The sequence below is a fragment of the Colius striatus genome, chromosome 8, assembly GCF_028858725.1.
Source record: "Colius striatus isolate bColStr4 chromosome 8, bColStr4.1.hap1, whole genome shotgun sequence".
NCBI classification, from domain to species: Eukaryota; Metazoa; Chordata; class Aves; order Coliiformes; family Coliidae; genus Colius; species Colius striatus.
The window spans coordinates 18,151,445-18,178,584 of record NC_084766.1 but is presented as its reverse complement, the minus strand read 5'-3'; the positions used below and the strand labels follow the sequence as shown (position 1 = coordinate 18,178,584).

The 27,140-nt window shown below is 41.9% G+C and overlaps 1 protein-coding gene across 3 annotated transcripts; it reads right to left on the bottom strand.

Annotated features, from left to right (window-relative positions):
- Nucleotides 1–4,579: 4,579 nt before the first annotated feature.
- MINPP1 (multiple inositol-polyphosphate phosphatase 1) lies at nucleotides 4,580–27,140 on the bottom strand. 3 transcript variants are annotated; one of them, XR_009819207.1, is made up of 6 exons: nucleotides 26,392–27,140; nucleotides 25,878–26,066; nucleotides 24,874–24,971; nucleotides 23,217–23,350; nucleotides 7,285–8,304; nucleotides 4,580–5,012 (listed from the first exon to the last, which is right to left on the bottom strand). XR_009819207.1 is itself a non-coding variant. In XM_010203615.2 (5 exons), the coding sequence occupies exons 1-5, from the start codon at nucleotides 26,942–26,944 to the stop codon at nucleotides 7,905–7,907; spliced, it is 1,374 nt and encodes a 457-aa protein (XP_010201917.2). In that variant the 5' UTR covers nucleotides 26,945–27,140; the 3' UTR covers nucleotides 4,580–7,904. The 3 variants fall into 3 exon arrangements, 1 of the variants encoding a protein (XP_010201917.2); XR_009819208.1 differs by having other exon boundaries at nucleotides 4,580–4,994; XM_010203615.2 differs by having other exon boundaries at nucleotides 4,580–8,304.

Below are 27,140 nucleotides of genomic sequence, written 5' to 3'. Positions count from 1 at the left end.
TTCTGTAGCAGATGTGGGACAGCACAAAATCTCCACAGAGCCACAGACAAGAGTCCTCAATCAACCAAATAAAATCCGAAAACCTCACTTGCATAATGATTAACCTTCCTGAGAGAGAGGGAAGGTGGGGGAAGTCTCACGCTAGCAAGTAAGCCATTTATAAGATCTCATCTGGAAAACTGAGCACAATTGTGGTCATTTATTTTCAAAAGAACTGAAGTGAAACAAGGGCCAGTACACAGAAGAAATAAGTCAGCTGAGGAGAGTCAAGAGGAGAGATTGAATGGGATCAACTTAAAGGCTGTGCCAGATCTGATAAGATGTAAATGTCATCTCCAAAGGTACCACGCAGGTTGATGAGCATATGTTGGAAGACAAAATTGGGACAGAAAGGCCAAGTATAAAGTTATAGCCTGGAAATCAAAAGACAAAGGTTTTCAAACCTCTTTTGGTACATGTACCAGGAACTACCAGTTTTTTGGGTTTTTTTTAATCAATATGTGGAAATGGTTGTGAAAATCATTCTGTGGAATGGTGACTATGGAGGACATCTGACAGCCTGCGGTATCTCCTCCCCTGCAATACCAGGACACTGTAGCGTGTCCCTTAGAGCACTGCTTTGCCACCTAAGAGCCATCTAAGCTGGGCAGTAATGCTTCTCATGCATTACATAAAATACAACTAATTAAAGCCATTAAAAGAAATAAGCAAAACAGAGTGGTCAGAGAGGATTGAGAGCCATCTCCCTGTGCCTTGGCCAGAACTATCTGCCCAAATTATCGCCTTTTAAGAGGAGACAGTGACTACAGATATGCTACTTGACTTCAGTTTCCAGAGAAGCATCAGCATAATGATCAGACTCCTTGTACGCATGAAGAAGCCAGCATCCCAAGATGAGTAATAGCTTGCAGTGACTGCCCGACACCAATCACGCTGCAAACAAGCCAGTTTGCTCTACAGCAGAGACAAAACCTGGAGACATCAGACTAAAACAAGGGCTAGCAAAGCCTCAGGCTGCTGTTTCAGATGCGATAGCTAGTGATGTTGACAGCCATAAAAGGCAAAGAATTAACAGAAACAGAATTTTAAAAACCAGACATGGAGGTAAGTTCACCAGCTGGAGAAAGGTACCAAGCAGAGCCCTACCAGGGTCAGATCCAAGCCTTCCACTGTGCAATTCCTCCTCTGGGGAATGAGAGAAATTCCTTAAGAGACAGACATAAAGCTCAATGCAAATCTACTTTCCTTAACCCAAAAAACCCCTGTAGCTGCAAATGGCCAGCAGCCGGAAACATATGGGGAAATTTTTGCTCTATTCCTACACATTTGTTTAGGCACCACGTCTGACCAAATCCAGAGGCATCAGGTGAAGGGACCTTCAGACTAATCCAACCCAATTCCTCTTTCTGGGCTGCATCCTTTGCTTTGCAGGATCTGTTGGGCAACTTCTGCCTCTGTAAGAGCTTCAGGATTTGTTATCACATTCAACTTTTCAACAGGATGTCAGAGAAACAATGCTTGCTTGAAACTCTTTTACAAAGAAATCTGTTTTAAAAAATAAAATAAATCCACTTCCATAAAGACCACACATTGTCAGCCTAAACCTCCTCCTCTCCCATCTTGTCATGGTTTGACATGACAGCCTTTTCTAGGAAGGGGGAAGGGGCTGTAAAGATGGCTTGAAACTCTCCCCGGCTCTGAGCCAGACCCCACTTCTGGGGCTGACCCAATTAGACACCTCCACGATCACTTTTTAAGGGGAAGCTGGAAGAGGAGGTTTCTTCCCGTTTCTTCCTTCTTCAGTCCCTTCTTTTCCGGCTGGTGGTGGTGCAAGGAGTGGGAAGAGTGAGAGAAACAAACATGCGAACTCCAAGGTCAGTGATGAAAGAGGAAAGTGTACTGGAGCAGAGACTCCACTGCACTCTACAGAGAGGACTGGTGAAGCTGAGATTTGTTTGCATTTTGTGAAAGATGTCACATCAAGGGCAGAGATTCATTTTGATAAGGAAGACCCCGTGCCAGGGGCAGTGACTATGGCTGGAAAAGGCTGTGTCCCATGGAAGAGACTCAATATTCACAGAAGCTTGAACTGTGGGGAGGAACATACGAAAAAGCAGCTCATTAAAATTATGCCCAGAAGAGGCCACATCCTATGGGAGGGACCTCACATCTGCAGAAACTGCAACTGCGGAGAAGAATCCACACCAGAGATATTCACTAAAGACTGTGTCCCATGTGAAGAACCCTGTATTGGCAGAAGCCATAGCTGCCGGGAAGAACCCACCAGAATACCGGGAGAGGGACCCCATATTGGAGCAGGGGAAGAATGCCAGGAGTCATCCTCATCTGAGAAGAGAGAAGCGGCAGAGATCATCTGTGAGAGACTGACTACATTCCCCATTCCCTACACCCACTCGAGCTGTTGATGAGGGGAAGTGGTAAAGATACTGGGAGCAGTGAGCTGGGCCTGGAAAGTAAAGAGGGATGGGAGAAGGAGACTTTAAAGTGTTGGTTGTAATTTTCTCAGTCATCCTACTCCCTTTTTGCTTTTGTTCTGTTCTGTAGAATAAACTTTCCTACTTTCCTCTCTAAGTCAAGTACTGGAGTGTGTTTTTCCTGGAACTGTAAGTGGCAGTGAGCCCTCCCTGCCCTTGTCTCAATCCACAACAACCTTGCTTATCTTTTTCCTCCCATTTTGCTGGGGCCTCTGCCATCCTAACGAGGGTGGGGGTGAATGAGGGGCACCAAGCGAGTGACTGTCGTGGTGCTTCTTTGCTGGCTGGGCCAAACCATGGCATATGTTAAGTAAAAATATCTTGTTAAAGTATTGAACTAAGTTGAAAAACGTGTCCTAAGTGTGGGTTAATCTACATATAATCTTAATATTCTGCTTCTGTAAGCAAACAAGAGGGGGAGGGGGAATTTTTTTTAAAAAAATCACACAGTCTTTACAAACAACTCCCTGTACCAGATGTGGAAGCAGAACCTGTCTCTGGCCAGACACATATTTCACAGTCAATGAAAACTGTCTTAAAAAGCTTAATATCAAAACCAAAGTAATTGAGAAATAGTTTTCTACTTACTGGACCACAAATCCTAAGAAATCAGGCAGTGAAACAGCACTCAGAAGTGTAACTGGATACACGAGTTGCTGAGCCTCCACAATGAAGGTGGGTTTGAAGGTGACAGTGTATTAAAGACAAAACGCACCCACAAACCCACCGGTCAGAGCAAACCAAAACACAGACAGGACTTTCCACCCCATCTGCAAAAGCAAAGCCTGGTCTTGCCACCGCATGACAACATGGCTGGTGAAAGTGTGGCTGGCTTCAAGACAAGAAATTTATAGCGGAAGTGGGGGAACAAAAAAATCTCACCAGCAAATTTAGACAAAAGTTCTGAGCTCTCCCTGGCTCACCCACTCCTGGCACCACACTTTGATGGCTTACAGTGTGTACTGTTGGCATTTGTATAGAATTCTTCTTCTGATTAGACCATAACTGACTGCCCTTCAAAGACTGCAGAGGACAGAAGACACCTTCGCTCCAGTCCAGTAAGGTTAGTCCTTAGGATGGCCACGTTTGAAATGTCTCTGACAATCAGGATAGTTTGTAATTGAAAGGCCAAGAAAGCGAGAATTTAACAATTCAAAGATAAGTCATTATTTCTGCCATACAGCATCTGCAAACTAACATCTAATTTAATTTTCTTTCCAAAAGTTAGACAACTATCAAAATGACCTTTTAATGTATATATCTGAAAAAAAAAAAAAGGGGATGTGTTTGAGGGGATGATGATCATGGTCTTCTCCCAGAAGGTTTTATCTGGCTTTGGTGTCTTACTTTTAGACACATTGCACTCCTTTTCCTGTGACTATACAGTTTGGGGGAGTTTTGTTTGCTTCTTTTAAACAAAACAACATTGATTGTTTTCTATTTGACACTGTCTTATGGAATACTACTTCTGAAAAGGAAGAATCAGCCCTTGACCAAAGATGATGCTGTCCCAGTCACAACACAATTACAGAAGCGTTGCATCCTTGGGACATGAGCATGCTGCAGGCAAAGCTTAATTTTTATGTACAGGTAAGCTGAGAATTAACAAAATAAGTAACTAATGGATACCGAATAATGAGGAACTACTGCTAAACACCTACAAGAAATGAGAAAAAACATTGCATGATGTATGTTTCTATTCTTTATCAGTCAACACGGTAAATCTCTTATTGAGTGATTACATTTAAAAAATAATACTGCAGAAGGTTCTGGACTGCAGAAAAAAAGGCAGCCATCCCACACCTCACTTCAAAATGCAGGACATTTCCAGACAGTTTCCATACTACGGTAATGACTGCAAAAACCGTGTCAGGAAATTATCACTTAAAACCAGGGCTCCTGGAAACAAGAGCAAATTTTCACTTACCACAAAATGAGAGAGTAAAAACCTAATTAACACACTTTATATTCATCGTCAAGCAGTTTGATGACTTAAAATAACCAATGCAAGTAATAGCAACCTACTCAATGTATTTAAGCAGAACACAACCATTATAAGAAAGGTATCATTACTGCTCATAAAGTAGAGATGAAGAAAGTGTGCAGTTTTATTTCACAACACTAAAATTACAAAGCAAGTTCTCAAAATTCATCCAGTTAGTACCACATGATTAAAAATTTGCATTGTGTCCAGCAGTTTGACAGCTCAAAGCTCATGAGAATTACAGCACTATTTACTAGAAAGGAAAAAAATAATTTGCCAGAGAGATTAGTTAAGCTTTAGATACTTAACAAAGTAAAATACATTTCTAATACATTGGAGGCCAGCTGCCAAAACACTTGGTACTTTTCATCTTTGAAAGCTCCTAGTTTGAGAAAGGCTGAAGACATAGTTCTCAAAGTATGATTGAGACAAGGTATTTTGTCCAGAGGCTCAGGAAGGAAGAGAAACCATTCTTTTTCTTGTAGGACCTTTTCAGGATGTGGTAATTTGCAATGCTATGGAGACACAGCAGCCTGGTCAAACATTACTCAATGAGTCAGGGCCCAGCTTCAAGGAAATATTTTTATCCATTAAATGTAATATTTACTAAATAAAAGTGTAATGCTGAAGTCACCTCCCTAATGGTAAAAGTAGTCCCATGAACAAGTCCCTAAGAACACTTACATGTGCAAGCACTTCTATTGCTACAATTGTGAAAAATTTCCACATTCAGTCAAAAGAGTGAGTCAGCACATCCCTTAAATACAAATCTGAAACCAAACAGCATTTTTCCTTTCTCAGTTAATTGCTGAGAGCCACTGAAGAGTACACTGAAGTGTACTCCAAGGCAAAATAGGAAACAGCCTCTGAAGAGGCCCTGGACACAGAATTTAAACATACAAGCAACTTGAAAATGCAGAACCAAATGATACTTCACAGTAGAAGGAATTTTTGGCTTCCTCTAACTTATCTGGCACATGATCAAAAAACCAATCAAGTGCAACATATTCCTTCTCTGCGAGGAAGAAGGCTGTATCTTATAACAAACATGATGTCTGAAAATCAGTCTGACTGAGCTGACAAACAGAAATTCTCCATTCATCTCCAACAGTCAGGTTTTCACCCCTTCTGTTCAAATCATGAATCATTATAGGACAAATGATCCACAGAAAAAATATTTGTTCAAAAGTGTATCTTCTCACCCTTGTATCTGCTATTTACCAAACTTAACTGCCTTTAAACAAAGGTTCACTTCATTGTAGCTTGCCTCAAATGCTGCAATAAAGTTCAAAGCAGGCATCTGTCACAGTAACTATAATCCGTTGAACTAGTCTCAAGATAGGACCATGTGAAAAAAAGAGACATGCAAAGCACATAGAGCAGTAGAAGTCATATGCTGAGGCTGACAATTATCCTGATCTATATTCTTACATTTGTTTCAGCAGTGATACTCCTCCCTAACCATTTCACTAGTGTCAGAAAAATAGCTGCAGAGCTAATGCAGGCATGTATTTCACTGGGATGTTAATACTGAAATAAATACCATAAATATCCATCAGTTTTAATCAATATCTGCAGTGACCAGAACCTTGATCTCCACAGAAACCTGTGCACTAATCAAACAGGACTCTACATCCCAGTGTAAGAAAGAGCCCTTAACTCACAGTACAATCGTAAAAATCAGGTTTTTGATTGCTCCTTACCTTACAGATATGTAAACCTTTCATGGCTTTTATACAAGCCATGAAAAAAAAAAATGACAGAAGTGTAAGTCCTCAAGAAACTTTAGAAAATTACACACTAAGTTTAACTCCTCAATTTGGAGCCACTTTGGTTTTCTCTTTCCTGTTTTTGGGGTTTTTTTGTTTGTTTTTTTTTCCCAGCAGTTAAGCTCCCAGTTCTGAAGTTAAGTGTACAAAAACAAGTTATCTTGCAGAAAATGAGGGTATAAATGTTTATAATGCATCTGATACCTGGTGGTAATTGCTTACACTGACCTTTCACCTCTTCCACAGCAAACACAGCAAACTATGCCTCACTTCACAGGGTGTGCTCTGGAACATCTGTTACAGAGTGTGAGTGTGCATTTCCAGAGCTACCAGCACCATAAATCTACACCCTCATTTGCTTTGGGGCAACTTGTTCACACAGCCATTCCCTTCTGGGCAACAAAGGTATTTTTCTCTGACTTAACTCCATTTCAGACATTTCTGGACAATTTATCTTCATTTCCTTTTTCTGCCACACATGATAGCTCTTAAATACTTTCTATCTTTCAGTAGAATGTGAACCTACTTTAAGTGCAGTTGCTTTAAAAGGTCACCAGTACTTGTATGCAATTAATTTCTTTGAATCCAGTTTCATTTCAAGAACAAGGTGGCACACCAAGTGTATGAAGCCTACATGAGTGACACTATGTTCAGTGACTTAAAGCTAGCAAAAGCCAAGTCTCAGCCAGAAACATTTTCTAGTCCAAAATCTGCCTGGATTTAGGGTTACCAAAAATAATGTTTTAAGCAGAAAACTGGTCTGGGGATCTCCGGAGGTGCCTTCAGCCAGAGCTGCTAAGAAAACTGTCAGCACCTTGAGAGAACTAAGATGTTTACAGTCGTAGCAGAGCCTGACCTGAAGGCCCTAGCCCAAACCTTTACCACAAGAAATTGATGGTGTCAGGTGAAAGGACACACTAGATTACTTAGAGAACAACTGCTGCATCTTCTAGACCACCTTAAAAGAAGAGGGTCTACTTTCCACACCCTCATTTTTCCTTTTTAAATTTCTTTTTTTAAAAAACAATTTACTTACCCTGGAGGCTAACTTTCTATGCAGGATGGGTCAATGATGACTTCAAGACTCCTAAGTCCTGGATCCTTTCCGGTGCAGGAACACTGAAACTCCTCCTTATTTAAACATCCAATAAAGAGATGTCCCCACAGTGATGTTCAGGCAGAAGTTAGGCAGCTGTGGAGAAGGATTATGTACTCTCTCCCTCCTAGAAGCTCAGGAAAAGGAGCACAAAAGCTCACACGAATTATTTCATGCCTGGCACAGGTCAATAGTAGCTAGCAAACAAGGCAGTGCAAAGCAATACTGAATCAGTCAAACCACTTGCAGCTCTGATAAAACAGAAGTTGCACCAGCATTTAAATCCATCTGCGGCATAAGAGGAATGGCCATACATATAAACAGACAGGTATGCTTTGTCTTACATGATGTATTTGTTACAAATTCTCAGCAATATCCCTCTTACAGCATTCAGTTTTTAACTCTGCTTATGTAATTAACAATGCACAGAGCTGAGACAACTCAGCAAATCTGCAAGTTTAGAAAGTCAACACAGCAGCAGCAAGTCATCCAAAGTGTGTGTTCACATCTGTTGTACAGAACCAAGATCAATTTGCAGAACACCCACTCATTTCATTCCCTCAAAGTTCATCAATCGCAGTAACATTAACTTTCGGTAATTCACACTCTTCTTTGAAGTGGCAGTTTTCCAGGATGTCCTTGTAATAGTTCTTGAGGTCAGCATAAGTAGAGATGGTTTCATTTGAGTGATGAAACAACATCGGTTTTTCATTCAACAGCATCTGAACTTGATATTCTTCTTCAGAGGTTTTCACTTGATCACAGTGGTAAAGCACAAACACCAGGTTGGCTGCATAAGGCACGATCCGGCCACTGCGAAACTTCCGATGGGCTTGTCTGACGTAATTGTTTGCCTTGAGAGGCTCATCATCTTTGAAGAAACCCATAAGGGCAAGCAGTGGCTGAAGTGTTTCTGCATGTCCAACTTGTACAATCAAAGGTGAAGTAATGGGTTTTGAACTAAAAAAAATAAAAAGCACAAAAGATGAGCAAGAGGCTGTGCTTTAAAACAAACATACCAATCTATCACAGTTGTCAGCCACAGAGGCTTAAAGAAGTAAACTTCAAATGTGGCTCACTCCAAGGCTCGATAAAACTGTTTAGGAATTTCAGAATATTACACATTTTTTTAAAGTATCCAAGCTTTAACCCTAAGTTTTGTCCCAATTTAAGGTGTTGACTTCTACATAAAATGTAAGAAGTTGTAACAGATGTAGTTAAGAGTACAGCTAGAGTGGAATATAAATATGGCAAACAACAGCAAGGAACAAATGAATGCTGTGTGTCCATACACTCAGGACATCCCTCCAACTCACTTCTTCACTTCTGCTCTTCCCAGGAGGATTCAATGACCATGCTACAGTTAAGATATTGGCTTTGGATTAAAGCTTTGTAAATAGCATTGCCTCCTCCCATCAGGAATTTGACAGAAGAGCAGCACACCACCAAGCTGGCTGCAAGGCTTTGCTAATACACAGACCAAGTCAAGCCCTTCATCAGACATGACAGAGTCCCCTCCCACAGCCTGCACGTGCGAAGGCTCAAGAACATTGCAGTAACTCACTGTTTCTGTAGCCCAGACCTACTGCCAATGCAAATAGCAATTCCCCCATTGTGAGTTGTGTTTGGACAAACTCCCTGAAAGGTTGGGATTTTTTTTAACCAAATAAAAATCTTACTACAAGTTTCACAGATTTGCTGCAGTTAAAATATAACAGATTTTCCCTGGAGGCTAAATTGTGTTTAATAATATTGATTAGAGTCAGAAATTTTTGTCTGTCATTCCCTGGCAGATGCAAAAAGTACCTGAATGACAATGCACAATGAACTATGAAGCGAGATCATCCAGGGCACAATCCACTTGACAAAGACCAACAATTTCTTATTAAACATACCCTTTTTCTTCAGCTATTCTAAATACTTCAGATGATACCAAACTTTTAAAGTGTTTTTAATAAGCTTCCGTCTAAATTAATCCAAGGTGCAGGCTGCATATTGTTATTATTGTATATCTGGAGATTTGTAGTCTTCAGCATTAATTTTGCTAGACTTGAAGATCAAAATCTTTTCCAACTGCTGCAGTACAGGACAAGTGACAATGGAGTTTGAAGATGAAAATTAAGCCTAAGTACAAACCTATGTGCATATCAAGGAACTACAGTAAAGCCCTACTACCCTCTGACCTAAGTACAGCTATAGGATTGCCTGCACAAGGAAACAAATTACTGATTTAACACACAAGCTGCTTCCATCCTGGCACGCCATGACCAGTGAAGGATTTTAAGAAGTGTTTCTTGCCTACCTCTGCAGCCACCAATGCTTTTAAGTGTATATCGTGCTAGAACTGCATTTCCCAACGTTTAAGCTGAAGACAGCAATCCAATCATTGGACAAAAACAGCTGCACCTCTGCAATTTATTAGTCCAAATTATAAGCCAGATTACTACTCTATTACTAATAATAGAGAATATAATCTAGAAAAAAAAAATATTGTACATCCTCAGCACATAAGGCAGCAAATTAAACCACTGATTCATATCACAAATAAAGCCTAGAATAAAGCCAGTTTGTGCAACACATTGTTTAACCAAATGAAAAGATAAGAGCTACCTTGCTCCACAGGGAAGCATCAGCCAAGATGAAAATGTGTCCCTTGCTCCAGAACAGGTGATGGCTTTTTGGGACCATCTCCAAGTAGCACTCAGGAGCCTAGGTCACTTGTTGTAGCACATGTTAATACATGTTTAGCTTTCATGAGACAAAAGGGCATGTTTGTCAACATTTTAGCTGCCATTAAAGGCCACCCACAGATGACATATCTTGATTAGCCTGAAAAGGAGGTGTTTCCTCTGCTTCCACCTGAAGTCTAAAACAACTGAATAAATGCTTAACTGGGGGACTGTCCACACTTTGATCCAATTAGCAGGAGTTCAGTGTGAGCACAAGGTGGGCTCTGTACCATCAGCTCAATGTGGCTGTGGTGGTTGTGCAGCTTGAAACACACCTTGCACTGTGCTGCTCCCCAGTGACCCCACAGCTCTCCTGACTGAGATCCATAGACGTGTATGCACAGACTCTCCCTTTTCACAAAACATGACTCAAAACAAATAGATCAGAAACCTGCCTCTGTTTCCTGTTCAAGAGAAGCATTAACATCACTACAAGATTCTGTAGGAAGAATGTTACATTTGCTTCTAACTATGTCCTTGCTGCCCTAAGAAGTGCAGATTCACTAGAGCCCCTCTTCCAGTTCCTCCAATATCAGTGGTTCTGCTTGCTTTTCTCCCCTTGTTATTTATGACTTCTTTCCTTGTTTTAAGATTTTAAAAGCTATGAGATTCTTCAACCCCTTTCTCTTTCCTTCCCTCTCCATTCTCTGTTCTCTCTTCTCACTCGACTGATTCATTTATAACCTCCCCCTCTGCACGCACCTTCAGGGCAGTATCTTTAGGTTTTAGGACACATTAAAATCCTTTCTGCCAGCCAACAAATAGGAAGAGCAGAAAAACTTACACACTTCTAGCTGAAGACAGAAGGCTATTCCTTCAACCTCCTGCAACTTCCAACTTGGACGTCTCCTAGGCCAATTGTGACTTCTATGTAATGTATGACCTCTCAAGGAATCTTTCCTCTGTCAAATCCTTCCACATAGATATCTATCATGCACAACATCTTGTGTCAAGGAGTTGCACAACTTCACACACTGCTCTTATATTTTTTTCTTTCTGTGGATCTTGTGCGGTAGGTACAGGATACCAAGTAGGATCACAACCCTGGATTTTAACAGGGTCAACTTTGGCCTTTTCAAGCAATTGCTAGGGGACATTCCATGGGACAGGGTATTGGAGGAAAAAGGGGCCCAAGATAGTTGGTCTCTATTCAAAGATCACTTTTTCCAGGCTCAGGATCAGAGCATCCCAGCAGGTAGGAAATCAAGAAAGAGAACCAGTAGAACCACGTGGTTCAATAGGGAACTGTTGGGCAAACTCAAGTGGAAGAAGAGAGTCTATAGATCATGGAAGAAAGGGATGGCTGCTTGGGATGAATATAAGGCTGTTGTCAGAGGATGTAGGGAGGCAACTGGGAAAGCTAAAGCCTTGTCAGAGTTGTACCTTGCAAGGGAGAGTCAAGGACAGCAGGGGTGGCTTCTTCAAATATATTGCAGATAAAACTAATGCTAGAGGCAATGTAGGCCCACTGTTGAGTGAGGCGGGTGCCTTGCTGTTAGAGGATACAGAGAAGGCAGAGTTACTGAATGCCTTCTTTGCCTCTGTCTATACTGCTGGAGATTGTTCTCAGGAGCCCCAGACTCCAGAGGAAGTCAGGTTAAAGGAGGAGTTTTGTTTGTTTGATGAGGACTGGGTTAATCTGAGCAATTTGGATGTATGTAAATCCATGGGCCCAGATGGGATGCACCCATAGGTGCTGAGGGAACTGGCAGAAGTCATTGCTAAACATCTCTCCATCATCTTCAGTAAGTTGTGGAGGAGAGGTGCCTGAGGACTGGAGGAAAGCAAATGTCATTCTAGTCTTTAAAAAGAGTGACCCAGATAACTAAAGACCAGTCAGCCTAACCTCCATCCTTGGAAAGGTGATGGAACCTGGATGCTGTATACAGGCATTTAAAAGATAAGAGGGTCATTGGGAGCAGTCAACATAACTTTACGAAGGGGAAGTCAAGTTTGACCAACCTGATAGTTTGTTATGAAGATGTAATCAGGTGGATAGATGGTGGCAGTGCAGTGGGTGTGATTTATCTCAATGCCAATAAAGCATTTGACACCATCTCCCACAGCACCCTCACAGCAAAACTGAGTAAGTGTGGGCTGGATGATCAGGTAGTGAGGTGGATTGTTAACTGGTTGAAGAGAAGAAGGCAGAGAACTATGATCAATGGGGCAGGGCCTAGTTGGAGGCCTGTATCTAGCGGAGTTCCTCAGGAGCTGGTTCTGGGATCGGTACTGTTCAATATATTCATTAAGGATCTTGATGAGGGAACAGAGTGCACTGTCAGCAAGTTTGCTGATGATATTAAACTGAGGGGAGTGGCTGACACACCAGAAGGCTGTGTCAGGTTGGAGAGTTGGGTTGGGAGAAATCTAATGAAATTCAACAAGGGCAAGTGTAGAGCCTTGCATCTGGGAAAGAAGAAACCTATGTACCAGTATAGGTTGGGGAAATAAACTGTTAAGAGAGTAGTCTAGGGAAAAGGGACCTGAAGGTGCTAGTGGACAGCAGGATGATCATGAGCCAGCAATGTGCTCTCGTGGCCAAGAAGACCAGTGGCATCCTGTGGTGTATTAGAAAGGGGTGTGTGTAGTAAGTTTAGAGAGGTTCTACTCTGCCCTTGTGAGACTGATGGAGGATCTCATTAATGTTTACAAATATCTAAAGGGCATCTGTCAGGGGGATGTAGCCAGGTTGTTTTCCAATCTCATTGTCCTATCTAATGATAGGGCAAAGGGCAATGGGTATATTGAGGAACATAAGAGGTTCCAAAGAAATACAAGGAAAAATTTCTTCACTGTGATGGTGATGGAGCACTGGAACAGGTTGCCCAAATGGGTTGTGGAGTCTCCTGCTCTGGAAACATTCAAAATCCACCTGGACGAGCTCCTGTGTGACCTACTCTAGGTGGCCTGCTCTGGCAGGGGGGTTAGACTAGATGATCTTTCAAGATCCCTTCCAATCCTTAAGATTCTGTGTGATTTAAATTACTTCTACTTATAACTTTGCAACAATATTTTTTCCAAATTGAGAAATCCTACCTTAGCCATTCCACAATTTCTTTCAAATGAGCTACACCCTTTTAGATGAGAGTATGAAGTACGCAATGTGGCTTACTGTCTGGAAAATGTATGCTGCACCCTTGATGCTCTCCATTTTGTTAATTCATGACATCTAACATCTTTTCAAGGTAGCTTACAGAAGTTTGAGATACTTGCAGACAGCTATAACAACCTCAAAACTCAACTCCTGAGCAAGTTATGCCAGACTCTGAGAGATGACAGTAAGATCATTTTTACGATGTGGATTACTTTACAGAGCTGTAATTTTCAAGACTAATTAGTTGCACAAAGTCCATTCTTAGTAGAAACAATTTATCTTATTTATCTTGAATAAAAGTGCCGCATTTGCAGTGCCACTTAACTTCTCATCTCTTTTTCCATGGTCACGTTGAGCAGCCTAGTTCCTTGCAGATCTATCTCCATGAGAGACTTGCCTCTGCTATGAGAGTCTATTAGCTATCCCTGTCCTCCATTTCTTGTGTTTTTCTGCATTTTTTTACCCATGTAAGATCCTTTTTGCTTAACCCTGGCTGCTTGACTGCTTTTAAGAAGGAAACCTGTTGAAAGATGTTTGGAAATCATGACTGTCTCCCAGACCACCTTGTTTCTCTGCTGGCTGATCTGTCTGAACAGCTCCAAAAGCCACACAGACACTACTCTAGCAGATCACATTCCTCAAGGCACTCATCCATGCTTGTCTCAAATCACTATTTCTACTACTCTGTAATTCTGATTCTCTCCCCTGAGCTGCTTTTCGCAGTTGTCTTTTATTTATTTGGTTTTAAATCATCACATCTGCCAGCCTCCACAAGCCTCTTGGCTGAAACCAACCGGCACTGGCTGCTATTTCTGCTTTTCATTCAAGAACTTTTAGTATTCTTGGGCAGTATCATCCAGTTCTAAGAACTTGGTACATATTCATTCAACACACCTCTGCTTCCAAACAGGGTGGTCTGTATTTTACAGTTTACTAAGTCTTACATAGACATTATTCACTCCACAGGGACTTGATTTCCCACATTCAACTCAGTCCTCAAAGGAAATGTTTTAGTGTAGCTAAAAAAAAAAAATTAAAAATTCTCAGCACTGGCTTTAAGTGAGGTTTGGCTTTACCTTCCAGCTGATGCTAGCAGGAGTTTTGAAATGGAAATAAATCACAAAAATATGGTTGAGTTCTTTGTTAAAAAAAAAACAAGCCCACAAGACAGTTTCCCAAAGTGGAAAGAAATTCTAGTATATACACATAGACACATTGATTTGAAGAACAAGGAAAGAAAATGTCATGACAACGACAGAATAAATAAGCCCCTCATTCTCCCCGTAACTTAAGGTTTTATTTCACCATGCTGACAGGCCAAACCACCTTGGGAGACATAACCCCTCCCATCCATACTCATTCAACTGCATTTTAACAAGGATTAAAACTGTTTCCTTGTACAATATAATCTTGAATTTTCAATAGTCTCTTTAACACAGGACACTCAATTTCTCACCAGTGCTGATTAACTGATTTCTAAAACTATCAAGCACTCCCTGTTCAGTCTCTGGGGTCGTGACTCCAATTCAGATGTGGTATCATATAATCTAATAATGACAATAAAAATCATCACTGAAGTTAAAACAGCAACAATAACAATTTTAATTATGGGGAAATCATGAAAGATTGCCTCTTCAGAGCATGTAAAAGCCAAAGGTTATTACTGCCCCTGCATTTCTGATAAAGATAGTAGTGCAAAGCACAATCAGCAACACACTGATAAACTCAACCCAGTAGCACAGGCTAATAAAATACTAAAAATTGAAGGTCTCAGGTTTCAACACTCAATCTTCTTTACAATTGATTAATAACTTGGCATCATGTGGAAGCATCAGACAAAGTTCTTAAGATTTTACTCTGGCTGATAATATTTAAATTCACTTTTTTCTTGCTTTTTGTTTAGTAGTAAATGACTTGGTAAAGCACACTTATCAGAAAATAAATAAATCTCATTTTAAGCTTTAAATCAAAATGAAGAGACTGCATAAAACTTTGCTATAAAATATTAAGAGCTTGTCTGAAAGTGATTTCTGGCAATTGCATTTTATGGGGCTCTTCCAAATGCGCACAAGTGACTGTCACTAGGCAGGGCATGAGCAGGATTAATTGAAGAGAGATGTTAACTTCAGCTTCTGCATGACGCAAGCTGTAAACTTCTAAGTAAATTTGACCACAGCTGAAAATTAATTGTTCAGTAACTTCCTTATCGGCACAACCCTGAAAGCAAAGTCTCACTATGGAAAAAAGGCATCATGGTGAAGCACAGATGTGAGATTTATCATTCAGGCAAATTCTAGTTCTCCTTAATCTCAGCAGATTCAGGCTTAACTCTAAATCTTCTACATGAGTTCATCCATCTTCAACAGCAGATTGTTCCTACTCTTCCTAGGACTACTGATATATATCACTTTAGGTATCAAAGAAGTGATTTAACCAAAGTTCATTTCCTAAGCACCAGTGTGACTTTCAGTTAGAGATAAACCAAGCCCCAAGGAGATAGTGGGATAAGAAGAAATATTTCCTACAGCAAAACTTAACTGGCCATCCTTCAAACCTCATGTAAAATTCCCTCCAACAACTTCTGAAACGTAAGTTCTAGCAACTGTTAAACAAGCAAGCTTGGACTGCATTCTGTCCTGTTTCTCCCCAATATGAGAGACAGAACAAAGCACTCAAAACTGTGTATTGTCAGATATGTGATGAACTCTCCACTCCTCTCATCTCCCCCTGCAATTTATTTCTGGGAAAAAACCCCAGATGGTAGGACCCTAGATCTACAAGCAAACAGCACAGATCTGGGAGTGTAGTGGCAGTGGTCAGACTCAGAGGGCAGCAGAAATACTCAACAGTGGTGTTGCTCAGTGTTACCACCAGTGAGAAGAAGGAAAAAAAAGGAAAAAAACCTCAAAATCTGTCCAACAGTATTAAGTCCTCACATGTCAAAACTTCCACCTTCAATAGTAGAAGGCAGCTGTGCTCAGTCATTTCCAGAATTGGTACCAACACAAAAAAACGCTACCACAAATACTGAGAATATAATTTTTTTCTTCTTTTACAACTAGGACATACATGAGCTCATTCATGGCAAACAGTATGCAAAACTCATTTAAATAGCTGATTAAAAGGCAACAGCTCTTACCTAGTGTTGCAAGAGATAATTACCCAAAGCTAACTAGGTTTCACTACATTTCATTTCAGCTTCTGCGCTTTCAAAAGCTCTTTTCTCAATGATCCCACCTCTCTGTTCTTATGGATCTCAGACATTACTGCAGCAGCAGTGTGCTGATGCAAATTGCTGAGTCAAAAGCAAAGCAAGAGGTTCAGGCCACGTGTCAAACCCTTCCTGCCAGAGGTAAAGACTGATTAATCAGTTTATTTATGTGCTAGTTGCTTAGATATTGTTTTGGTTTTTTTGGTTTTTTTTTAAACTCCTTAGGTAAAAGGATAAGACTCTCTAAAAGCTGCTGAGCTATCTTTTCATAGTAACTTTGAGCAAGCAAGTATTAGCTGATTAATGTGAAATTAAGTATGTTCTGGGAGGTTTGAAAGGCAGATGCAACATTTAAATGTCTGCTTCTAGGCAGATAGATGAAAAGACATATTCCCAGGGAGTCACCCTGGACTGCCCAGGTATCTGAGAGAAGTCAGCAAATATACTTCAGAACTGCAAAGCAACACTGCTACAAGGATCTATGGAGGATTTCACGTCTCTACCTGTTTTCCCCAAAAGCATCCTTTAATCACGTCACAAGTTGCATCTTCAAAAGATGGGAGCTATCAAAATAACCATACAATAGGATACAAAGCTGTTGTTTGAGACATTTACAGTTTAGTAGCCAAAGTCATCTCATTTCCCTGATTTTCTGGAAATGAAGTCAAGATTTGGGTATTTTTCAGGTGTAAACCGCGTAGCCTATTGACCTGTACAGCTGGCAAATTGTTCTGTGAATACATTAACATCTCAATACTGGGATCAGTTTATCCATTACACACTCCTCACCTATTCTCCTCTCTGAACAGATACACTGAAGTCAAGCACCTCCTTTTTTTTTTTGGTAAGTTATATCTCACTATGTAAGTAGCAGATAAGCTGACAAGTGTCCAGTCCAGAAGTTTTCATTACAAGCTTTCCCAGTACCCCAAAGAGCCAGGGGACACAGTGACAATGCTCCTGAAATGGCCTCATAGAAAGCCACATGGAGTCATCCATATCTCCATGCCCTCTGCAAAAGGAAGCCTCTGGGAAGCACAGTACCAACTTCATCCCACAAAACAAGCCCACATAGTACACATCTAGCTACAAACTGTCCTGCACTTGAAATAATGTAAGTTACATGTCTATGTGTCATAACCTCCTTTGGATCTGCTCTGCTACTGGGTAGGTGATCAGAAGCACTGGTTTACAACTCCCACCAAGGGATGCAGGATATCCTGAACCTGCTGATGCACTCAGAGCACCAGCAACCTGCACCATGCAAACATGGCATTCCAGAATCAAAAAAGAGAGTTTATTGAAGAAAAATGACTGAACAATTTGGCTCTGAGCAAAAGGGTACTTCTAAATTTAATTCTACTGTATATGTGGAAGGTTTTTGCTCTGTTCCCTCTGAAAACAGTTTTCAACAGCTACTTGTTTGTAGATCATATATTGAATTCTTTTGTAACAAGTCATAGGTTTGAAACTGTTGATTAGGGCACAAGAGTAAATGACTGCAGAAAGGTTATCAATTGTGTTGTGAATTGAGCTGTAAAGACAACAGCAAGTTATACAAAACAATAAAAGCTACCAATAAATTGGCAAATCAAGATGCTTACCTATGACTTAGCCTTGTATAACTACAAAAGTCACCTTCACTTGGAATTTGAACTATGTTCAAATTCAAGTATGCATTTTTTTAAATACCTTGAACTTCATTACTCTTAGAGGAAACCACCAAGTATTTCAGTATGTGTGTGCAGCTAGGTTAGTGTTTTCAGTCCTTAGCCACACTTTAAGTATTGAGACGGCTGCACAACACATACCTCCCAAGTTCCAGAACTTTATGGTAAACCATTTGGACCATGAAAGTAATAACAGGTATTTAATATTCTCTTTCATAAGCAAAAAAGGCAGACTTGTTAAATATCTGAAGCTAGAAGAAGAAAACCTATAAACAGCTTTAATGAATAATAGATATGTTTAAAGTGTGCCACAATCAATTTTCAAATCCACCCCTGCCCAAGCATGCAGCTGCTAAGGTGTTTTTACAAGATTAGCAGCTTCATATTGCATTAAGTACTGAATACATGGATTTTTTATTAGGAAACACAGTTCCTGTTGACAGAAAGCACTCCCAGTTCAGATGTAAGGCCAAGCTGGGCACCTCACAGAAAGTTGAAAACCAACACATATCTTTATCTTTCCTGTGTAGAGTTTTCTTACACATCCATACCCCATGTTGCAGCCACAGCAGCTTCCTCCTACAGCCACAGTGCTTCTGCTTTCTTCTCCCAAGTTCCATGTGCCATCTCCCGAGCAGTCAGGAAGTCAGTGAGCAGTGAGGTTGAACTGGTGGTCCCACCAGTCATGTGCAGCACACAGACCCTTGTGAGTAGGAATTAGGGCCCTTCACATCTGGAGTTATTCCTACCATCAGCACCACATTAGGTAGAGGGGGGGAAAAAAAATGGTCACTAGCTGTAGTGCTAAGTACTTGGCACTGCTTTGTGCCAAGTATAAGGCACAAAGAACTCAATGCATTTTCTAAGGTAAGGTAATACTCACTGATTGATCCTCTATATCCTGGTGTTGAAGTATCTCTAAATACTACACCTTTGAGAAATTGGACTTCTGTTTAAATAACTGCAAGTGAGTACATATGTATATGTCACTCACTACCTATCCGTTTCACCACATAAAAATAAAAGCAGAGACACTTTTGGTAAGGGTCCAGAGGTGGAAACCCCAACACTTTAATTAAGAGTATTTTCCCGTTAGCTTTCTTGCCACGTAGTTGCATAGCCTGACTCTATTTTCTATCTGAGGCAGGAGAACTTGGGAAAAAAGCAATTCTTACATCTTCACAAAACCAAAACGCTTCATAGACTATTGTCTTAGTCTGCCCAAGTGTGCCATTTCAGTACATCAAATCACCTGTTTAAATTTTATATTCAACTCTAGCAGTACAATTTTTGGGGGAATAATTAAGAAAATTTGTGTGGAAGAGCCCTCACCCTCAACCTCAGCCTAGAATTACAACTGTGGCATTTCCTTACAGACTGGTAGGGAGGAATGTGATCCTGAAAGGCCCACTGAGGCTGTGGTAAGGTCTCAAGGAGCAGATGCTTTCCAGTAGAGGACTAATCTTTATCGGATAGTTACACTTTATTGCTACTGAGGTTGCAGAAGAACAGGATCCATGCATGTGTATGCTAGGAGTGGTCATTAATACAACTATCAATAAATTCAACATCAGACTCAAGTTCCTGAACAGATATTCCAACAGCTTTCCACCAACTGTCTGGACAGGGACAATTGACAAGAGCAATCATATAGCGAAATGCCTTTCACAGCCTTCAAAACCACCTTGCTGCACAGCAAGATCTACACAGAAAAGACTTTTGCTAGTTTCAGCCAAGAAAATTGGAAATTCCTATTGGATTCCTGTGATCTAAAAATGTCTGAAACTTTTGCACTGTAGAGTCAAGATTGGACTAATTAGCAATAGGTATTTATTAGCATATTCTTCACTTTCTTAAGGATAGACTAATCAGCAGAACACATTTTCCCCAGAAAGAAGAAAGTGAGCTTTAACAAAGGCAATTAAATTCAGTGAGCAATGAGTTTGCAAGGTCAAGAATCACTTCATGAAAGAAATGGGGTTACAATAAAAGCAAGGTTTCTCTTTTTAATTCTCATATAAAATGAAAACAGGACAAAGCTGTTGAGTATTGAATACGTAACAAAAATGCTGCATTGCCAACACTGTTCTCCACTATCAAGCCAGTGCTCTCACACTGCCACCTTACGTTGTGGGACAGAGTCACATGCTCCTCCTGAGCAAAGGAACTGTCCTGTTTTTGGCTAGGACAGAGTTCCTTTTCTTCCTAGCAGGCAACGCAGGGCTGTGTTTTCGGTTTGTGCTGAGAACAGTGGTAATGACTCAGGATGTTTTGGTTATTACCACAGTGCTTGCATAGTGTCAAAGCCTCTTCTGTTCTGCACCCTGTCCTGCCAGTGAGGAGACTGCAGGAGCACAGGGAGCCAGAGAGCTATTTCATACAGTAGACTGTGAGATCCAGTATAGAAACTGGGGAGAACTGGCCAGGATGGAGCTTTGCTGTTCAGGCATTGGTCAGTGGGTGCTGAGCAAGTGCACTGGGTATCACTTGGCTTAGTGGTTTTGGCTTTTTTCCTTTGGGTTTTATTTCTTTCTCTGTTATAGTCCTTTTAAAACTGTTATTACTGTCATTGTTATTACTGTTTTTTGTTTTATTTTATTTTAGTTATTAAGCTGTTCTTATCATGAGTTTCAGTTTTTTCACCAATTCTCTTCCTCATCCCACTGCAGGGGGAGCAAGCGGCTGCATGGTGCTTAGTTGCTGGCTGGGGTTAAATCCCAACTATAATGCACTCGGGAAGCTTTCTGTTCCCATGTAGGATGATGCAGACTAAATAAACCACTCACCCAGCTTTAAATTTTGCAAGATCTTTAGAGTCCTGGTCCTTTACACACCCATAAACTCACTCCCTGTTTTCCTCTGTGGTGGCAATACAACACGAAAACTCCAGGGCTTGCAGCTGAACTTCTGCAGGCAAAGCTGAAAACCAGAATGAAGGGACACTCTCGGTCCCTCAGTGTTCTGCCTCAGACACCTGCTCGTCCCCAAAGATCTTGTCATTTAGTAACTGCTGATCTAGCTCAGAATAAATCAGAAGTACAAACAGATTTTTTTTAGCTATATATCTTTTTTTCTAATGAAATCCACATGTACACAGCTGTGACAGCTGCAACTAGGGCATATCATTTGATGTCGGCAGTGCGCAAAGAGCAAATTATAGTAAAAGGAAACAAAACTGATCACTCTCCTTACATAAGTCAAGCTACATTTAGAAGTTATTTTTCAGATATTAGAAGGACAAAGGGGTCTTAAGGGCCTTGTTTGTCTGTTTTTCTGTTAACTTTCCTCCTCACATTCCCAGTTTTTACTTTGTTGGTAGATGCAGACACAGCTTATGTTGGAGGCAATCACAGTAGTATGAGTGTCAGTGTATTCACAGTTAGGTATTAATGAGATATGTCCTGATGTGTTTTTCATGTAGCTCTCTCTGAGGCCAAAGGCAGGATGCAATGAAAAAGTTCATTTCAACAGTGACCCAGCATAAACACTGCTTTGACTCGACCACCTCCAAAATTACTCCCATACAAGCATGAAACTTCCAGACACTAGCATGGTCATTTGCCAGCACAACGTCTTAAGGCAGCTTGACTAGAGAGTAGTCACTCTCCTCTTCCTTCAGCCCACCTTTCAATCACAGCAACTCCTCCCCAAAGCTAAACTTTTTTTATGTTTGCAGTTGCCAAGTTTTAAACCATTCATAGCAAAACAAAGAGAAGCAACTGGTGCACAGCACAGGTGAGATTCAGAAAGGGCCCTGACTGCTGGTGCCACACAATGCAGCACAGCCCTGTACACTCCCATTTCCATTCCAATAAAGCCCCTTTCCCTGAGCTCACATCATTAGAGCAGGATCAAGGCACCAATCTGGATGCAAGTAGCAGGAAAGCCGGTGTGTATGTTTCCACAGAAATTTTTACCATCTCACAGACTAAGCTAATACTCCGCTAAAAACAGACACAACAGTCTGATTTTCCAGGTGAATATCTGAAGTAAATAAGACAAATAGTACTTGATAACTCCCCTGTAGACAAAAAACTGTGTCTTGTATTCGATGCGACTTCGACATTCCTGCATCTCTCAGAGCTCCAGTGGTGAATGCAGAGTCAGTTTCTGCATCCCAAAGGACATAAAAAAAATCCCAAATTTTTAATGAAGTATAGGGATGGTTACATCTGTGACACCACAAAGGCACAACTCAGTCCACAGAGTACCACTGATACAAAATGATTTGTCAAAACATGGCAACAGATGAAGGCAAACCACTTCATTGGACCACCGATCAAACCGCTCGTCCCCAAGTTGAGTCTGTTTTGCCTGTGACAATAATTGCTGAGTGATATGTCTGTCCTCACCTTGACTCATGAGCCCTTTATTACATTTCTCCTCTGTCTAGTTGAGGGGGGAGTGATAGAATGATTTAGTAGGCACCTGGCACCCAGCCAAGGTCAAACCACCATATATTATTACAGGGCACCGAGCACATTGCCTAAAGCCTGCCTTTCTCTAGTCACAAGAAAGAAGGTTTGTTATAACAAGACTAGCTTTCTGTTAATCTCCTGCCCCTTGGACCCTGCAACAGGCTGTTCCAATCTAGAGCCACTAAGTGTTTGGACTTAACTGGAATAATTAATTTTCCTGTAATAACATTTCAGAACACTTATACTGAAGTGAAAGCTCCAGTAACTCAAGAGATTTAAATGAAAAATATGCAGAAAGAAAGCAAGACTTCCATGCTTAAGTAACCAAATCACAGAACGTATTGAGATGGTTTCAACCCAGAGTCTTCCATTTTCATCACAAATTATTTTTAAAAAGAACATTTTAAACAAAAAGCTCATTATTTTAACTCAATGGCCTCTTCTCACACTGTATAGGACCATTTTAAGGCCTCCATGGATCACTAAGTTAAATGGTGGAAATATATTACGTAGGCACAAGAACATCAGTGGGAGACAAAAAAAAAAATATATATTCTTTACAGTAACTGATCTATTAAAAATTTTATTCTCGTCATTAAATTCTCCTAGCTTAAACTCTCCTAACACCATTATGTTTTGAAGGGCTAGAGTTTAGGGTTAGGGTTAAAATACTTCTAGTCACCTTAAATCCAACTCAGGACTGATAACAGAAGCTTGTTGCTAAAGCACAAAAGCCTTTTCATTTACCTTTTGCTCTCTTCCACTGCTTTGTCCAAATGCTGGAAGATATCTTGGAATAAAATGCAGCTGGAGCGACTATTGATGTCATAGCCATAGCCTCTTTTCCAGTACTGCTTCAAGTCGTTCAGGTATTCCAGTACCTAAAGTTACAGAGCACACAACTCCTTATTGTGCTAAGAGAAAATAAACCCCCTACAAGCTGGAGCAACATAATGCACGAAATCAACAGTTCTTTACCACAAAACAAAGCAACAAACATGGAGACTTGGAATGCTTAAACATAAAACCAGATACAATAGACCAGACTAAAGAGCCATCAAATTGAGAGCTTTGTCTCTTGATCACACACAGAATCAGGCCTGGGGCACATGCTTCCCCAGACTGTGGAGCTTTGAGCCCTAAGGTGGTTTTCTACAAATTTAATAGATTTCAGTGGATTCTCTCCCAAAATAACCCAATCTCCCATTTGAACATTGTACCCTAAATGTTATTCTGCAGCTTGGTTGCACATTGTTAAAGAAAATAGTCTGTTGTGAATGTCTCCTGCTAGCTTTCTTTGGTACCTGTTGGGTACCAGCCATGACAAAGACCAATCACTATCCACTGCATTTTTAGCATTTCTGATTTGGTCTGTGAAGGTCAAAGATTCTTAGCTTATTTAATAATTCCTCAGATGGAAGCAATCACATGCCTTTAACCAAGTTTGTCTAGTTAGACATTCTAGAGACATCCACACATATCAAAGAAAGAATTGTGCCTTGGATTTATGTAAGGGCACAGGATGCTCCCCGTGTTTGCAGCTCCCTTTCTTTAAGTTTTTTTTCATTTAACTTTCCTAACATTAGTTTTTAAAATTTTTTTTAATCATTAATGTCACTGTAGCCAAGTTGATATTTTCAAAGAACTGAGGAAGCTTTCCCACCTCACTGTTAAGTAATTTATAAACATATTGAACAGCACAGGTCTCAGCAGAAGTTCATGGTGAGCTTGCAAATCTTTGAGATGTGAGCACATACTCCTAGGCAGCTCTACTGCCTAGCTTTTAGCCAACCACCTACTTATGCAGAGGTCTCTGCACTTTCCCATGGGTGCAAAGTTTCCTTTAGAGCCTCGGGGCGGGGGGGGGGGACACGGGGGGGGGGGGGGGGGACGGACACACACCTTACCAAACATCAAAGAGTATGTTGGATACTTTTTGAGATACAAATGTCATTTATGTGGGTTCAACTAGTTTTATTAGCAAGCATTAGGTTTAGAGATTTGATAGTTCCCAAAACCATATAAAGAGGGTCTTAAGAGGACCTAGAAGATCTCATCTGACGTCCTCTGGAATCAAGGCCTTTTATCATATGATTACCATATGCAAAACAAAGCTGTCCAGAGCTTCTGATATTACCAAAATGAAAGTATTATCTAAACTAAGCACTGAAGGGAAAGACAATTTTAATCAGGACAAATTAAGACAGCACTAGTTTTTAAGGCTGAATAAAGGAGAATATCTCAGTCTCGCTGCTTGATTAATGCAGAGCTCTTCAGCGAACAAAGAAGTGCTTTATTAGGCTGAAGAATAAGGGGCACACAGCTTACAGCTTCTGAATGTGCATAGTTCTATCTGAACACTAAGGTATCTTTTGAAAGCTTCTTAAATACCTCTCCCATGTACCTTGGCATCTTCTTCACTGAAGAGTGAACACCATGGGGAGGTCACATTTTTTATAGCCAACTCATACGAGCAGGTGAGAAAAGCCACTTGAACAAGATCTGCAATAAATCCAACAAATAAGCAAAAGATATACCACTGCTACACAAGTAGCAACTTTCTCTCAACTTGCCTCTAAAACGAAATGTACATACAATTTAGCAATGCAAACAATGTAACCTAATAAAAAAATCACTAGTTCATAGGCCAAGCACAAAAAATAAGCAGTTTTCAACAAAATTATTGCACAGAATCCAAAGTTCAGACTGCAAGTTTTTCATAACATTGCTATGAGGGGAAACAAGACCACTTCACATCAAATGCTTGCACTCTGCTGATGATAGGTGTCAAGCACTAGTCCATCCTCACCACCGCAAAGGACAAAAGAGTTAACATAGGGAAGGTCTGTCTGTTCAATGGAGAGCAGCCTTTGACTAAAATTACTTGTCTTCCACATTAGTGGCTGAGTTTGAACAGCAGCATGCTGCAACTTTGAGACTGGCTTTAGAGACATGCTGGAAACAGCAGCAACATTTCTTTGGGGAGGCTCCTCCATCACTTAACCACACAGGGAAACCTAACACTTTTATTCTGGGTATGTGAAGCTACAACATAGATACACAGGCTGACCTTTTCCTGAGGTTATTTGTGTGTTTGAACTGTTACAGGTTTTACAAAAGCTACATCTGCTTCACAAAGTAGAATTAAAAGAATAATATACGGCTCCCAACAAAGGTAAAGTTGATTTAATCTACAGTAAAGATATTTTCAAACACCTATTCCTTCTGACTACTGTCAGGCATTCAATATTCTAACACCAACATGTTTACAGCTTCCTGCATTTAATTAGAGACTGCATCGCTGATTCACAACATATTTTAGGTGACCTGCTCTACATAACTACACATCTTGGAAGTTGTTCTCAGCCAGACTCGGAGATGAAACCACCTGTAACAGGCATTAATTACCTGCATTCAGCTCCTCCACAGGCAAACACAATGCACTCGCGACCTTCTCCAAGACCTTCTGCATCTCTGGCCCATCTTTGAAGGCATTCACCTGGCACATTGCCGTGTTGTTCTCTTCCACCAAGGCCACAAACTTGGCACAGTGATCGAAAAACCGCATCAAAGAATCGTTCACTTCAATGTCCACCTCTGAAAGCAAACACGGGCCTCAGGGATGTGACTAGGGGGATGCACCGCCCTCCCCAGTGGTACTGGGGCCCGACCACCCAGACACCCTCCATGGAGGACAGTCCCTCCATCACAGCAGTAGCGGGGGACGGGGTGCAGGGTATTCTCCAGGCCTGGGGATGAGGCACACGGGCCTCGCCTCACAGCTTCCCCCAGCCCCGGGGTAGTACGGAGGCACAGGGCTCCCTCAGGCTCTCGTGGGAACGGGACGGCGCAGGGTCTCCTCGGCCCCTCGGGAGGTGGGCCGGCTCGGGGCCCCCTCAGGGACGCGCGTGTCCGGGCTTACCGTCGCTGCCGAGGCTGAGGGAAGGCCCGAGTCCACGGCGGAAGGCGGCCCCGCTCTGCAGGCAGCGGTGCTTGGAGCTGCTGGCCAGCTCCAGGCGGCGGCGGGCGGCGAACAGAGAGGGAAAGCGGGCGGCCAAACGCCGGGCCAGGTACTCCATATCGCGCCGGCCCTGCGGCGCCAGACGCCCGTCGAGGCTCTCCTCGTACCACATCTGCCAGGCGGACAAGTCGGCGGTGGCGGGGCAGGCGGCGGACCGGCGGAGGAGACGGGCGTGCAGCTGGCCCAGACGGCGGATCTGCCCGGCCGTGGGGTAGCGGGTGCCGTGGCGGAGCAAGGCGCGAAGCTGCAGCGGTGCGCAGGCAGCGGGCAGTCGCGACCTGGCGGCGGCAGGACCCAGCGACAGGGGATCGCGCTCCAGGTGCGGGTTCACCTCCTCGTAGCGGGACTTGGTGCCGAAATAGCCGCTCAGCCCTGCGCTCGCCACCGCCAGCAGCAGCGGCGGGAGGAGGAGGGCGGCAGATGGAAGTGCAGCTACAGCCTGCCGCAGCGCCATGGCGACAACTGCGCTGCTCTTGCAGGAAGAGGCGGAGCGGAGCCGCCGCCTCCTCTCGCCTTCCCCGCGTCTCAGGAGCTGTGCCTCAGCCCGGGCAGCTTGTAGTTAGGCGAGGGGGCCGATCCGGGGGCAGTGGAGGGGGTGGAGAGCCTCCCGAGAACCACCTCCTCCTCTCCCGGAATGGTGGCTTTCTTTA